This window comes from Pholcus phalangioides, unplaced genomic scaffold, assembly GCF_987345545.1.
Source record: "Pholcus phalangioides strain wild (caught in Gottingen) unplaced genomic scaffold, Ppha-v1.0 ptg000020l_1, whole genome shotgun sequence".
Taxonomy (NCBI): Eukaryota; Metazoa; Arthropoda; class Arachnida; order Araneae; family Pholcidae; genus Pholcus; species Pholcus phalangioides.
In genome coordinates this window covers 6,851,889-6,868,074 of record NW_028301613.1, presented here as the reverse complement: position 1 = coordinate 6,868,074, position 16,186 = coordinate 6,851,889, and the positions used below count along the sequence as shown (strand labels likewise).

Here is a 16,186-nt window from a genome sequence, read left to right as displayed (position 1 = left end):
AAAACTATTGTTGTGGCCAATTTTACTGGTTGAAGTAGTGGCACCATTTATTGGGGAAATAGAGATAAATGACGTCACCCAAGAGAGTGCGTCCTCCTCTCTCTTCTCAGTTTAAGAACTTTTTTTTTTCAAACCGAGCTCAACTCAGGTCTATCATCATCAATGGGTGATTTACCACCTAGTGAGTGGTGCCGGAAGTGTAACTGTGTGTGTACCTAACAATCTGAGTACGTATGTAGTGTTTGATTTTTCCAGTGATCGAACCCAGGACCTCGCGACGCGTGTCCGTCACTATGATCACCACAGTGGCAGTTTGCGAATCTGGTAACCCGATCCAAGACTATTAGGACCGGCGTTGCGTTCGGTTTGAAAGAGAAAGTAGCGCCTTGTGAGGGAGAAGCGGCAACTCGACTCAGCTCTCAAGTTGAGGCTACTCCAGTTCCGCAAGAGTATCTCCATGCGAGGAGACTCTATTTTCTGGTCTGTTCTACTCCTAGGAAAAGCTGGGTTTTCCTAGGAGTAGAACTTTTGCGCCGTATGCAGCGTGAAAACGCTGATTGGTTAAAAACCGAAAATTCAGGTTCTTTCGAGCAATCAGCGTTTTCACGCTGCGCGCGATGTAAAAACCTGCTCCTAGGAAAACCTGGCTTAAACCGGGTTTTTTAATAGGTTTTTTGCGCCGCGTGAACCGAATTAGACCATTGTGTGCCAGCAGAAACGAGTTACATAATAACGCTACGCGTTTGTGTTTTCCTAGCGAGGCGCATCAGATCAGGGCGGCAATATAAAGTATATGGCTTTGGCATCAGCTACTCTGTCGTCTGCATGCTCCGGTTTGAAAGGAAGGGAAAGAAAACTTCACAAGAGTGTGAAGAGAACATCGGCAAAACGCACGACGCATTTGACTCCTCCAGAAGCAGTCGGCCAATCACGCCCGACGTAAAGCGCCGTCGTGAGCAGTATTGCGCTCTGTAGGAAAACAGTCATGCTGCTTTTCTTATTGGTGAGTGGACGGCGTGTCGCGCTAGGTGAATCACGTTGCGCGCGGTAAAGGAAACCTGCTCTTAGGAAAACTCGGCTTTAACAAATCCAAGGAAACTCCGGAAAAAAAAAAAAAAAAAGTCGGAATGGCTCGAAAAACAGAAAAATTCGGGACTGCCAGGTAAATACGGGTCGTTTGGTCAACGAATTTATACCGGACGACATAAATTTGTATTTGACATTTTATTTCACGGTTTTTTTGCGTGTGCGTGCCTTTAAGTGCTACGGGTAGCATTTAAAAATTTAATTTCCATTAATCGTCCGTTCCCGGATACATAACAAAATAAAAAGCAAACTACTCCGGGGATTATTAGTCGGGAATTCGTCTGCTCGAATGGCATCGACGGTAACGATTTATTTTCGATCGCCATTTTGGATCGTAACCACGCGGTTTTTTGGACGCCAGTGCGGGGGCAACGCTGCTTGTACATAGAGGGGGAAAATATCTGCCGCCGAAAAAAACAGAAAATAACAATAAATTAATTAATTTGCATGAAAACCGTTATGTCTCCCAGTCAACCATTACCGCCGAAGGAAAACACTTTATTCAAGCGGATCCTGGTAAGTGTCGATCCAGGGATTTCTCTCTCTCTATATGTGCGATCCCTTCCTCTCTCTCTCGCTCACACCCCCTCCTTGAAGAGAGGGCGAGCAAATAAAACAAAACACCGTGATTGTCTTGAGTTTGAATTATATTAATTACTATTCATAAATCCGGTTGTGTTTATAGGGGAATTAATTAATGGATCGTGTTTGATTTTATTAATTTTGGGTGGATTCCTAGTTGGTTTTTTTTTTTTTTAATCGTGGTTTTTCCCTAATTTGTGAGGTGATCACATGTGCGGCTTCTTCCCCTTCCCCCCCCCCCAACTAAGTGATGTGATGCAACCCTAATTGATAGTAGATTTCCTCTAATTAATTGAACACGTGCTTTCTTGATCGGAAGCGGGATTGAAGATCCGTGCGATTGGGTTGAGGATTTGTCTTTACGCCCCCACGCCCCCTCCTCCGTAGAAGAAATATTAACCCATCGACCTCTCTCTTATCAAACCGATCTATAAGAATCCCATGTATCTGTGGTGTTTAACTCCCTCTCTTGGTCCATTCCATCGTCGCCCCCCCCTCCTGAAGGGGGCAACATCGCCCACTTTGGGAAACACTAGGTTAGGGGGGGGGGTTTGCTTTAAACTTGTAGGACTATTTGGCCCTTCTCTCAAGCATAGTCCCTACAAGGACAGGGCTCCAGCCGTAACAAATTCGCTTATTTTTATATTTTGTACATGATAAATTCCCTATAGAGATGGGCAGGGGCCCTTAGGCTGAGACCATTGGCAGGCCCAGACCAGACTTTCCATGAGCCCTTTTATAATGGATTTTTTGCTTGGGAAAACAAAAAGTAATGAGAATCACCACGGGACCCCAGGGCTGGAGCCCTATCAGCCCCACCCTTGGGGGGGGGGCCCATCGAGATGGAGCCTCATCAAAGATCTCAGTTAAATGTATGCCCTACCCAGTTCATTCCATCATCTCCCTAGAGCAGTGATTCCCAATGTGGGCATTAATGCCCCCCTGGGGGGGGGGTTAGAAGCTACGAGTATAACATAGGATTCTATGGGTTAGATTGCATTGGGGGTGATGTGGGGGACAAAAAAGGTTGGGAAACTATGTCCTAGCAGAAAGATATATTGCTCACTTTACAAAACTGGGTTTTGAAGAGGGTTTTTAATCTGATTCAACTTGGGCCTCGAACAGATATAGTATGGCCAAACAAGAACAGATATATTAAGTACCAAAATTTTCTCTTTTGGTGATTTGTTTTGCTATTGTTTTCTTTGGCGAGGAAAACAGTTGAAGGCATGATGTGAAATTGCCAAGAGGGAAGCGGAGTCATGCTTGCAGACGTCTTTCTTGCTAAAGGGAAAAATCTCATATATATATATATATATATATATATATATATATATATATATATATATATGCATCGCCAAAGAGGAATAATACTATGGCTGTTAAAATGAAAAAATGATGTTAGAAACAGACCTACACAACAACATTCTTGGACTAAATAAGGGATCAAGATTAAAAATGTAACATCCTAGACCAGGGCCAGACAAATTCCAGTTGTTCAGGTTGCTATGGCGACTAAAAAATTAGTTTTGCTGCTTAAATTTTTCTTTGTTAGAAGTTCCGCGGAGGAATATGGACGAGGTGCATGTGTACTTGGTTTAGTAATAATTTTAAATGTTAAAATTAGCATGGCAAATAAGTAAGATGAATATTTATAGTCGTAATCCCAATTTCTAAATTACGCAAAATCTCTGATTCTAGTAACGATTAATAATTTAAGTAAATTTTTCCCTCTACAAAAACTGGGTGAAACAGAACATTTTTGTTATGGAAAGAGCAGGGAAAATTCTAAATAACGCGAAAACAAATTAATGTCCCATTTGGGTTATGTTAATTGAAAGCATGTCGTAGCATCAAACTTACTCAAAAATCTTTTTTTCACTTGCATTAGGTAACAGAAAAGCTTAAAAATATGTTGTGTTCAAGCTCATAGTACTTTCACTGGCATTATAAGCAAGGTTCATTAACATTATTCTTTTATAACGGTGGTTTTGTGTCTACTTAAAATTTTCTGCTTCTAAACTGTGCCGCCTATAGCTGATGTCCCCCCCCCCCACTAATTCCGGCTCTGATGCCCCCCACTCCATGCCAATCCATATAAGCCAATTTATAGTAGGATACCATGTATTTATGGCTTGGCTTTTACTGCCCCTTCCCTGTTCATTCCATTGTCCTAGTTAAGGGGCAATATTATCTGTTTAGGGAAGTACTGGGTTGGGGGGAGGTTATCTTTGAAACCACAAAAAAAAGGGATTTCATGTATCATTTTTCCCCAGCTTTTCCCTGCTAGTCCATTCCATTTTCTTCCATGAGGCAAGTGATATTGCCTACATTGAGGAAGTATGGATTGGGCAGTCTCAGAAGCATCATGGGTCCCGGGCCATTTTTTGTGTCTCCCCCCTCGTGAGGACCCCAGCCTGTGCCCATGTGTTAAGACTGCACTGCTTGGAGGTTGGTTTTAAAACTAATTTAACTACTAGTTGCTTAATCATTTTGTATTCCCACCACTGGATGCAGATAATTTTATTAACGAAGGGGGATTTTCACAAAATTGGCCCAAATTGTATCCTCAAGTAGTTAAACGTGAACGTTAACAAGATTATATGTTTGTCACAGAATTTTTTCTCTTCTCATAACTTCCTATTTATATTCCAGTTTACTGAATAGGGAGTTGACTCTGTATTTATAATTTTTTCATCTGTAGATTTTCTTAATTTGCTTGAACAAATTTACATTTCTCGTGGAAATGCCTTTCTCTTGTCCGTCCCCAGCACATTTTCAAAATTTTAAAATGGTTACTTTTTCTGTCTTAAAACGAAATATATTTCTTTTTTCAATAAAATATATTTTTAGGACCATTATACAGTAAAATCCCTCTTTACGGACACCCTCTCAAATGCAGTCACCTCTCTTTTACAGCCAAATAATTTCCTCTTGTATGATAAAAGTTTAAAACTCCTCATTAACGGTCACACCCCTCTTCCATGGATGCTGGTGGGACAAAAAAATTTACAAGATTCATCAAAAGGCTGGTTATTTTGTGGAGATGAAGATTGCAAGGAAGAAAATTCATCAGTGCCCTCACGGAACTCAAACCCCGGTCTCTTGCTTGCCGGACGAGTGCTCTACCATCTAAGCCACTGTTTCCTAAAGTGGGCAATGGAATAGTCTGGGGGGGGGGGCGATGGAAGCTACGGTTATACTGGTTATACTGATTCTATGGGCTTGTTTGAGTTGGGGGCGATGAGAGAGAAAAATTTCTGAAGAAAGGGGCGATGGAACAAAAAAGTTTGGAAACTATGGATCTAAGCTATGGAAGCAGGTAGAATATTTCAACCTCGGGGTTCGAGTCCCCGTGGGGACAGTGATGAATTTTCTTCCTTGTGATCATCTCCACAAAATAACCAGTCTGTTGATGAATCTTGTATTGACAAGTGGAGAGGACATTTCTATATACAAAAAATTTTGTCTGTAAAAGAAGAGTGACTGTAAATAGGTTTTAAATGCATACTTTTATTACGCAAGGGGAAATCATTATTTGGCCGTAAAATCCCTAAATTTCTTGGTTTGCAACACCTAGCTGCGGTAATGTTTCAGCTTAAGACTTTGCAAATGCAACTCATGCTCTAGCAATTTCTAAAAACTCTTTCTTTAATGGGTCTTTACATCATGAAATGAAACTTCTGTGGTTTCGGCTGGGTGATGATGAATCAGTTAGGACATGTTATTTTATATATACAGTCAAATCTTGTTTTAACGAATACAGTTATAGCGAAAATCTCGTTTTAATGAATACTTTTCTAATCCCCCAGATAAGTTTACAGGTAACAATGCAAAAACCTGGAATTCCTTTATAACAAAATTTCGTTATAACTGATTTCTCCGATTTTTTGGAGTTTGTTGTAATGAGATTCGACTGTGTATACGTATATATATTCACTTTTGTAAAAAAAAAAAAAAAAATTATGCACTATGGAGAAATTGACTGTTTATTCAAATGAAACGTGTAAAGCTCATACACATAATGAAATTATTAAAAATGCAAAACCATAGGACCTATCGACGGCTAGCAATTACATATTGAATGTTAAAATCAGTAATTGGTTTAACTCTCCCTGACGGCAATGCATGCTTGCATATTTCCATGTAAGGAGTGATAAAGATTCCTATAATCTCATCTTGCGATACATTCATCAGTTGTTGCTCCAGATCTGCAAGATTTTGGGGTGCCGAATCTGGCAGCCTACCATGTCCCATACATGCTTGATTGGCAAAAGGTCTGGTGAACTTGATGGCCAAGGAAGAGTATCAACAGCATGGAGGGAGTCCAGAGATATGCGAACCGTATGGGACCTGGTATTATCTTGTTGGAAAATTGTCCCCAGGATGATGTGTCATGAAGGGTAATTCAACTGGCCGCAGGATGTCATCAACATATTGTGTTGAGCTCTTAAAGTTGCACGCAGGACGACTAAGGGCGACCTGCTATCTTAAGAGATATCACACCAGGGGTAATGGCTGTATGCCCCCTCTAAAACAAAGGCTGATTGGGATCGCTGGTCCAGCCCCCTCCACACACTGGTCTGATGGTCATCTGCTCCAAGACTGAAGCGGGATTCATCGCTGAACCCCATATTATGCCAGTCTGCTGGCAGTCACAATGATCGGCTGCAACACCACTCTAGACAACTCTGCGATGTTGTGGGGTTAGTCTTAAAGGCCGCTGTGAGCTTAGCCCAATCTCAGCCAAGCGATATGAGATGGTGGAAGGTACCACAGGTGGTATGGAAGAGTCTGTAGTATGTTGGATAGCGGACAATGATGCCATTGGGGCAGTTTGGACCTGTCACACAATCATCCGGTCTTGCCTCACATTCGCTCACCTTTGCCTTCCAGAGCTTTCATTCCACTGATGAGTTCCTTGCAACAACCATTGCTTCCAGCACCTTTGCACAGCCGTGTCCGTACGGTGCAGGTGGCGATCTATTGCTTGGTATGACCAGCCAGCTTCATGCATCCTATGCGACCATGTTCAAAGTCTTCCAGTTGGCTATTAGGTCTTGACAACATCGCAACAGCATCATTGGTTGTGTCTTCAGGGAACTGCAGCGCAGACAACAGATAAACCGTCTGCGATTGTTACCTGCTTTATATAATGCTAGTAACATGCACTATGACCAAAGTTAACATTCATTGGTCATTTTTTTGAAAATTTAATCATTTGCATGCGAAATTTTGAGATCTGGTTATTTTTTAGGGATGCTTCGTTTTTTTTGCAAAAGAGTGTACATATATATATATATATATATATAGATAGATAGATTATATCCAGGAATGCTGCCTCATTGGGCAATTTACCTGTTGTGTCCCTTGTGTTTGTATTTGTGTTGCATTCGAATGAGCTTCCAACAAATGCTGGTTGCAATTACATCAGATAATTGTGATTTTACTTGAATGTTGATGGTTTTTTTTTTGCTTAATCACTTTCCCCTCCTTTTAATCTTACAGAAATGTTATGAACATAAGCAGTATAAAAATGGGCTGAAATTTGCAAAACAGATTCTGTCAAATCCAAAGTTTGCAGACCATGGAGGTAAGTTCTCCAACCCCCATTTTCAATAGTATTTTCTTTGTTAGTGTTTCGAAATATGCCCCTGTTTTCATTTTGCCAGCGTAATGTATACCTTGAACATACTCAAAAGTTGTGAATGAAATCAAACTTTTCCGTAAGAAATGGAAAGTCAAGTGAACAAAGAATTTTCTTATGGCAGTATATTTGCCAACACACAAAAGGTTGCAGAGTCCTGGACAAGCGGGAAAAAAACATTGACCAATGTTCTTGAAGAAAAAAAATTTGCTAGATTCCTTTAAAATTCGGGTTCCACACAATTTTTTATTTGCTGAGACCTGGCTTGTGCTATTAATATCACTTCCGTAGAAAGTACAGTTGTTTGGATTCCAAGTAAAGAGTAAATTTAAAATATTCAGGAGTAAAATTCATATTTCTATGTGGGGGAATCAAATCACTAACCTCTCACTGTTCAGACAAGTTCTCTACCGATATGCTACACAGTGCACATTTTCTTCCCTTATATTTACGCTGAACAGCACTGCACTGTAGACAGCCGCCTAACTCAGCATCAGCTCGTAACAACGTTAGTCCCCAGATTGTGACGTACAATAGAATGATCAACCTCTCTGCTAATTATACAAAGTACAATTGCCTGGATGCCAAGCGGTGATAAATTTTGAGAGAAAATCATTTAGAGATTCATCGTTCCATTTTACATTACCGTCTGGGGGTTAATGTTATTACAAACTGGTGCTGAGCGAGTGTAACAGTGCAGACCCGTGGCGAGGGACCACTCCCATTTAAAAGTAAGTGCATTGATATTCATAAATTTATCTCAAGTCTCATCATTTGAGGCCGATTGGAGGTTATTGAACTGAAGCTGTATCATTGTCAGGCGACGTCCATCTTGTCTCCATTATTTACTTTAAATAACATGGCTTCATGGTGACGGAGGAGTTTCAGAGGATATGCTAATGAGATGGGATCGGCCGCAATCCATCGTTGAGTCAATAGCCGGTCGCATATAAGGCGACTCCGAGAATATCTTGGGGCATTCCAAGTTTATCTTTAGTCTTGATCAGCCACAGTCACGTACTTCATTCAGCGATAGACTCCACCTGGGAAGTCAAGAGTCTCGATCCTTGGTTTAACTCTACTGTCATCTGCCTTTCCTGACTTTCACTCCAGCCATTTCCTGATTCTAAGAAGGCTACAGGATGCAAATGATTGGTAGACCGATGGTTAGGACCAAATATGACAACACAATTTGACGACTTTTGGTGATGTTAATTTTCAATCAATTTAAATTTTAAAATTCTGTCAGTTGAAATTTATATTTTTGAGTTCTAATCTCGACTAATTGTGTTGGATTGCTTCGTGATGCTTCATTTAGATCCTGATTGTGATAAATGGTTTGACACATTAGTAGGCTGTCTATACGCACCATTCAGCGTACAAGGGAAGAAAATGTCTGTCCTCTGCAGTTTAATAGTAGAGCACTCGTCCAGACAGTGAGAGGTTGTTGGTTCAATTCCCCACAGAGAAATGCGAATTTTCTTCCCGAAATTCATCTTTTCTTGGCATCCAGGCAACTGTACTTTGTATAGGTAGTGGAGAGGTTGCATCATTTCGTTGTCACTTCCATAGTTCATAGTATTGTAATTAATGCAACTGCATATAGGACAACAAAATTTTAGGGAACATAGAAATATATTATGTAGGTCAGGGTTTCTAGACTTTTTTTCATCCCTTTAACCCATATATCAGGTCACTAAACCTCCTATGCCAGGGGTTCTCAAATTGTGCGCTATCATCCTTTGTCAGGGGTGCCACCATGGAATGACTGCGTGACAAAGAATTTTTGAAGAGATTCTTTGTTAAACTGATCTGGGGAGCTGTGGATAAGCGTTGGTTAGGGTAAGGGGCACCGCTGGTAGAAAAAGTTTGAGGACCCCTGTCCTGTGCCATATCATTTTTTATAAAGTAGACTTTCAGCTGTTGTCAAGTTAGGAGGAAAATCTGAAAATGTGTTATGTTGAGAAATCAGCTTTACGTAATATCTGGGCTTATCATTGCTAAAAATAAGCTTCTAAAACAAAGCAAAATATCTGATTGATGCAGATGAGAGGGTTAATTCAAGGACCAGTAAAATGTCTGAAACATTAGTAAAGTAACTGATGTGTTATGGGGGGGGGGGAAGAGAGTGTTATATATGTACCTAAAATTTTGAGAAGGGACATGTAAATATTTAAATTCTTGTGCATGCTGTGGTATTCTCTTTACATGGTATAAATACCCAAGTTTTTTTTCAAACCTGGGTTTAGAAGAGAGCACTAATGGAAGGCATGAAATATTTAACTGAAGCGGCCTCAGTGGTTTCTGCAGAAAAACGAAGCATAAATGACCTTGTAATTAGTGTCAATCAAGTCTTCTATTTGTCTCAATATTACTACAGTTGGATCCAGTTATAACGAACACAGATATTACAAATTTTCACATATAACAAAGTTTTTCCATGTCCCATGAATTTCGTATTTCTTATCTGTGTTATTTTGATTGCTTATAACGAACACTGATTTCAGCAAAGTATGCCTATAATGAATTTCCAACTGGTTTTCAAACAAGAATTTTTGAAAAGTAGCTACTTTGTATTCTTATCTGAAAATTTACCTTTCTACAATGCTTAGCTACAGCTGAAAATGCTCTTGTTTTTTCTTCCTGGAAGACATTCTATTGGTGCATTTTATAGTTTTTTTTGTACTGTTCTCCATTGAACCCTGTTTTGCTTGAAGAAAGTCTTAGAAGAAAGAAGAGAAAGGTTATTTTATTCTTAAGACCAAACATAATCTTCAAAACGTCTTTTGCCACCATTGATGCCAGAGTCTGGGTGCTGTTGGTGTTCCCCACAATATTTTTTATCACGCTTCAGAGCAGCCCCAGGATTGATTCAGAAATCAAGGTTTTCTACGTAAAACTCAATTCGAGTGCCCACAGGTGTAAAACACTTCTGAAGCAACTGTTTACCAATTTTCTTTAGCTAGATTTGGACTTTGGTTGTGGTGGTGGTGTCGCTTGGGAGTAAATTTTGAGAATGTCCAAGCACAAAGTGCTTTCTACTGCTTTCAAAATTGAAGCTATAAAGTCGTCTAAAATTCAAAAATGGACAAAAGTGAGGTATAAGTCCAAAATCACATCGAGGAAAAATAAACTAGTAATGATTTACATATTTATGTTCGCGTATTTAGTTGTGTAAAATTTCAGTCAAATTTCTTTTTTTTAATGTACACAGTTAATTTTTATAGCAATCATGATGTATAATCAGGCATGTGCTTGCAAATTATGTTTCATTATGCTTAATCGTCAGTATGGATATAACGAAGTACGTGTGTATAATGAACAAATTCGCTGGTTTTTTTCAACTTTGTTATTAGTGGGTCTGATTGTAGTAAAAAATGGTTAACCATTGGTTTTTATTATTTTTTTGCAGAGACCCTTGCAATGAAAGGTCTGACCTTGAATTGTCTGGGTCGAAAAGATGAAGCTTACGAATATGTGCGTAAAGGCCTGAGGAATGATTTGCAAAGCCATGTGTGTATCCTTCTATGTGTTGAGCTACCTGTGAAATGCTTCATATTTTATCTCTGTTATCAATTCTGTTTGCAATACTGCTTTTCATCTGCTGTTAGATTCAAAATCAAAGCTGCAAGCCTTCTTTGGTTAATGCAGAGTTAGTTTTTCTAAATAGCTGTGCTTAATTACTGTGATAACAATTAACCATTGATACATATTTTATTTTGATTCTATATTTTGCTTCGGTCTTTAAATTTTTGCTCGGTGCTTGTACGACTATAATCCTAAGGTTAGAAATGAATGAGAAGACTGGGAAATAAAGAGCATGTTCAAAACGCTCATTAGATGGATTTTAGTAATATTAGTATTTGATCCAGCATTGTATATATTTGCCTTAGCAGCTATTATTAAAGGCTGGCACGTCTATGGTCTACTGCAAAGATCAGACAGGAAGTATGACGAAGCTATAAAATGCTACCGCAATGCACTGAAATGGGACAAAGTAAGTTTTCAAACAGACTTTGTGTTATGATTTTGCTGTGATCTTGGGAAAAAAATTATGAAATCAAAAGTTATGGAGCAGTTAATTTTTGAGGGAGCAGGGGAATGTTAAAATGTGTCCTATTATAACAATGTGCCCTATATTTAAACGGACAGAACTTTGCTATAATATTTTTTACTCCCACTCGGGGAGGTTGTGCATCCTTCCAGAGTGCCTGAAGAGCTCTCAGCAAACATCAGAATCTATCTTGGGCAAGTAAAAAAGTTTGGTAAAGTAGATTGCTGGGCAAGTTTGGTAGTTGAACACTACCTTACAGGAATACATGTAAACCATGTTATTTGTACCTAGAATTACAATCGAATCCCTTTATAGCGAGCTCCAGGAGGCCGGAGAAATCACTTCGTTAAATTGAAATTTTGTTATAAAGGAATTCCATGTGTTTGTGCATTGTTCTTATGCACACTTATCTGAAGGATTAGAAAAGTGTTCGTTAAAATGAGAATTTTTGCTATAACGGTATTCGTTAAAACAAAATTCGACTGTATATATTTGTTGAGACATTGTTGCACACACTTGAGTCGGGTGGTCAGATTGCATAAGTAGTCACTTTACCAGTTTCTATTTTATGTATATATATCAGGGGTCTGTCCAGCCGGAATTTGGGTCCGGAAAACGGACCTTTCACAAAATTCCGGGGCTAAAAAACGGACCCTTCACAAAATTCTGGGGCTAAAAAACGGACCCTTCACAAAATTCCGGGACTAAAAAAAAGGATGTTTCACAAAATTTGGAGGATAATAAACGGATCCATCACAAAATTCCAGAAAACGAACCCTTCATGAAAATTACGTCGTAAAAAACGAACTTTTGCGACTGCTGTGCGACAAAATTCTTATCAGTTATGACCCTAGTTGTAATAGAAAGCCATTGATCTTTTTTTTTTAAGCATGCATTGTTGGCCCAACACCACCACCCCCTCCCCCATAGATGAGTAATCTTATCTATAGAAGTTGTTGGTTGGATACCGGAAAACATGACCTTGAAAAGGCGGTCGGAGAAAGAGCGTGACCTTGAGAGGGCTTTCCTTGTTTCTAGTCTTCTTGTTAGGACATCCCGCTGGTTGACCACGGATTGACCGCGTCTGATATTTTATCGCACAACCTATGCCATTATGCAAACGCTTTAGCCCCGCACTTCTCCTCAAATGGTCTTTGAATCACAACCTCTTGTTAGTCGTAAAATCGGCGTAGTTGATGCTTATTGTAGAATTGGATTTTTTGTGCACGTTTTTTTTCCAGTATTGCGCTTTCATTTTTGAAAATTTAATATGAAGCGTGGTCGACCACCAACAGGTGGAAATTCAAGGAATAGTGATTACTACATTAAAAAAATACGGCCAACTGACGTTCGGGGATGCAGCTCCATAACATCGTTTTTTAAACAAGGATCTGAAAACGTCACCAAAAAGACGTCAGATACAGATAATTCCAATTGTGCTAACCCGGAAAAAATTACTGAAACATTGCTTCCTTCATCGGTTTCGAACCACGCTGTCGAAACCTTGGAAACGGCGCGATACATTACCGATTTATCGGAGGCGCCTAAAGACATTACCGATTTATTAGAAGCGCTGAAAGACATTTCGGATTCTTCGAAAGACATTGCCGATTCGTCGGAAGCGGCGGAAGAGATTACCGATTTATCGGAAGTGGCGGAAGACATTGCCGATTCGTCGGAAGCGGCGGAAGAGATGACCGATTTATCGGAAGTGGCGGAAGACAATTCCGTTTCTTCGAAAGACATTACCGATTCGTCGAAAGCGGTGGAAGACATTGCTGATTTATCGGAAGCGCTGAAAGATGCTACGAATTCGTCGGTAGAGCCAGATTTTAAGAAAATTTCATCTACAGAAGCTAGAAAAATGGGTCCAAAAATACCGAATTTGGTGAACATCGCACGTTTTGAGAAGCTTCACAGTTGGCTATGTTACAGCATTTCTGCATCTGGCTTTCTTTGCAAAATATGTTCTACATTTTTTTGATAAGGGACCCTGGATTGACCAAGGGGTGCAATTTGGTGATCACCCAACACGATGTGTCAACAAGCATATATATAGCCAGAAACACAAACAAGCTGTGAGTGCATCCAAAACTAGGAAAATGATAATAAAAATGAAATGAAATAGGAAAATGAGGTTGCTGTTTAATTAGTATTACTTTCACTGCTATTTTGAACGTTTTCACAAAAATGAGGTACATTTTCACAAAAATAAGGTACATTTTCATAAAAACAGGACCCTGTGCAAAAAGTCTGGACAGACCCCTGTATATATGAAAATAAAATCCCTAAAAGTTGTTGTAAAACCAGGGTTTTACGAAAGCAGGCTGCCAAAAGCTTACCATTCACCAGTTCGCTTCGATAAATCCTAAACATGGGTCCATACTGTCTATTCTATCCATTGTTTTTGAGAGATTTACTTAGCTCTTGCATAATGTGCAGGGGGGGGGGGGAATCACATTTGATGTAATAAAATGGATACATGCAAGGATTCGTTTTGTGTTGGTACATCGAAGAGACCACCATGCTTTTGGAATCTTGTGTGGAGATGCTGTTGCAACGTGTTGATGCATGTGTTGGAAAGAAGAAAAGAAAATCAAAATCTAGGCAGTTCTTACTTTCAGAGAAACTTGAGCATATGTGGTGTAAACGACCTTGAATTTTACCAGTCATCAGGCTTTTACCATGGAATATGCATGATAGTCTCATTTTCTGAATTTGAAGTAATTTTCCTCGTAATTTATGAAGTAAAAATAAATTTTTTTATTCTAAATACACCACTTGATTTATTTTAGGACAATATTCAAATCCTAAGGGATCTCTCTCTGCTTCAGATACAGATGAGAGATTTGGAAGGTTATCGGGTAAGTCCTCCTTGTAATTTGTTATTGTGTCAAGTTACTTGTTTCAATATTCATAAAGCTCATTTTAATAACTTTTGATAGGTAAAATTTAATTTTAGTGATGGTTTTTAGATTTTTACAAAGGACACTCTAAGAAAGTTTTGTGACATGAGATAGCAGAGGTATTTTTTTTACATGAGAGGTATTTTTTTGTCTTGGCACAAATTTCAGCTTTCTGTGATTCTATAGAGTAGGCCAGGACTTGACGAATTGAAGAAAATTTTAGGCACCAACCAAATGTTCTAGGAGCCAAGAGCATAGTCTTTTCTCCAGAAGAAGGTCCTAAATAATGTTTGTTTTTCTTTACTTTTCTGGGATTTAATCACCCAAAGATTCTAAGCTTTCCTTAGACTCTAATTTAAGGAATTGTATACCAAAAATTTTAGATAATTGCCAATACCAATTTTCAAACCGCCATGGTGAGCTTTGCACTAGTTGGTTTGCAGCTGTAAATTTCAAAAATGAAGGTTTCACATATTTTTGTACCATAAATTTTCACATGGATTCACAGAAATTTTCCCTGCCATGAGAAATGCTTGTTTCCATTGAATCATTTCCTGATGATGTAAGGGATTTAAGAGAGAGAATTTATTGACTGAGCAAGGTTCTCACCTAGCTAGACAGACCCCTGTCATCAGTCACTCAAAATAATTCCACTGCATAGAATTAATGATGAGTAACAGACTTATGCCGAGAGTGTCCTTTGTATGGTCATTCTTACATCCTCTGTGCAATACCATTTTATCATCAAGGCTTGATAGAATGCCATTCTATCAAAACTTGAGAAAAATTTGTTCATTATGAGTGGGAGTACCTCATTCTTTCTTTGATGGAGTAAGGGGTATGCATAGTGAAACTACGCTGAGAAATGTAACAAGCAAAAAAAAAAAAATTCTCAAATTGTGAAAACTTTTCAGACAGGGAATTGAATCAGCTTTATTAGTTCAACATTCCTAAAAAAAAAACTCAAATGCTAGTGACTCTTAATTTCTAACAATAATTATAAGGCTATTATTTTTATTCCAGTTTATGAGACTGACATCTGAATTTTCCTTGTTTTTATTGAATTTTTTATCAGATTGAGTGATAATTAAAAGTCCTTTTTACTGAAACATTTTTACAATGATTTTAGGACACTAGGTATCAGCTATTCAATTTGCGACCTACACAAAGGGCATCATGGATAGGCTTTGCAATGGCTTATCATCTTTTGAAGGACTTCGATATGGCCTTAAAGATATTGGAAGAATTCAGAAAGACACAAACGGTGAGTTTTGTTTATGATTTAATGCATACAAAAGTTTTTTTTGAATTGATCTGATTTAAGAATTTTCTCTGTGGAGAACATATGCATGATCATTGCTAAGGAAATTAATATTTTTTATCAGCAGGCATAATTTTTTTAACGATCTAGACTGCCCAAAAAGTTAGGAAGTAAATATTTCAACCATTTTAGACCATGTTTGTTTTTAACCAAATTCATTGTTCTACCTTGGTGTGGGCCATACGTTATTGGTGTGGGCCTGTCGTTCTTCTATGCTTTAATTTTTAACCCATACAGTTTTTCCTTAACATGGTTGTGGATAAATGGAATAGCTTACCTCTGGGCCGCTGTGGTGGTCGAGTGGTCATATTGACGGACTCGCATCGCGGGGACCCGGATTCGAGCCTCACCGTCACCACAGTGGTGGTCGGCTGAAGTTAGTTTTCTGTGGTTCCCAACTTCAAGGCGCAAATGGGAACCGATCTCCCCGTTAAAAAGTCTCGCCACAGAGAGCAACAGTCCTACAAACAGTACAAATATTCAGTCACTACACATCACTCACTTCACTTCTGAGATATAGATGGCAGCACTGAAAAATCATACACAACACTAGATACGCTTTCAGACTGTTAGGTACACGCACTTACACT

General features: G+C 38.9%; 1 protein-coding gene across 3 annotated transcripts in view; it reads left to right on the top strand.

The window, feature by feature from the left end:
• Positions 1-1,353: 1,353 nt before the first annotated feature.
• Naa15-16 (N-alpha-acetyltransferase 15/16) overlaps positions 1,354-16,186 on the top strand; it is an 84,266-nt gene continuing 69,433 nt past the window's right edge. Inside the window, exons 1-6 of one of the 3 annotated variants that reach the window (XM_089248860.1) lie at positions 1,354-1,602; positions 7,177-7,261; positions 10,728-10,832; positions 11,224-11,312; positions 14,165-14,233; positions 15,405-15,539. In XM_089248860.1, coding sequence (XP_089104986.1) covers positions 1,534-1,602; positions 7,177-7,261; positions 10,728-10,832; positions 11,224-11,312; positions 14,165-14,233; positions 15,405-15,539 — 552 coding nt within the window. In that variant the 5' untranslated portion in view covers positions 1,354-1,533. The remainder of the gene's footprint in view (positions 1,603-7,176; positions 7,262-10,727; positions 10,833-11,223; positions 11,313-14,164; positions 14,234-15,404; positions 15,540-16,186) is intronic. The other 2 variants (XM_089248859.1, XM_089248858.1) reach the window with 2 other exon arrangements.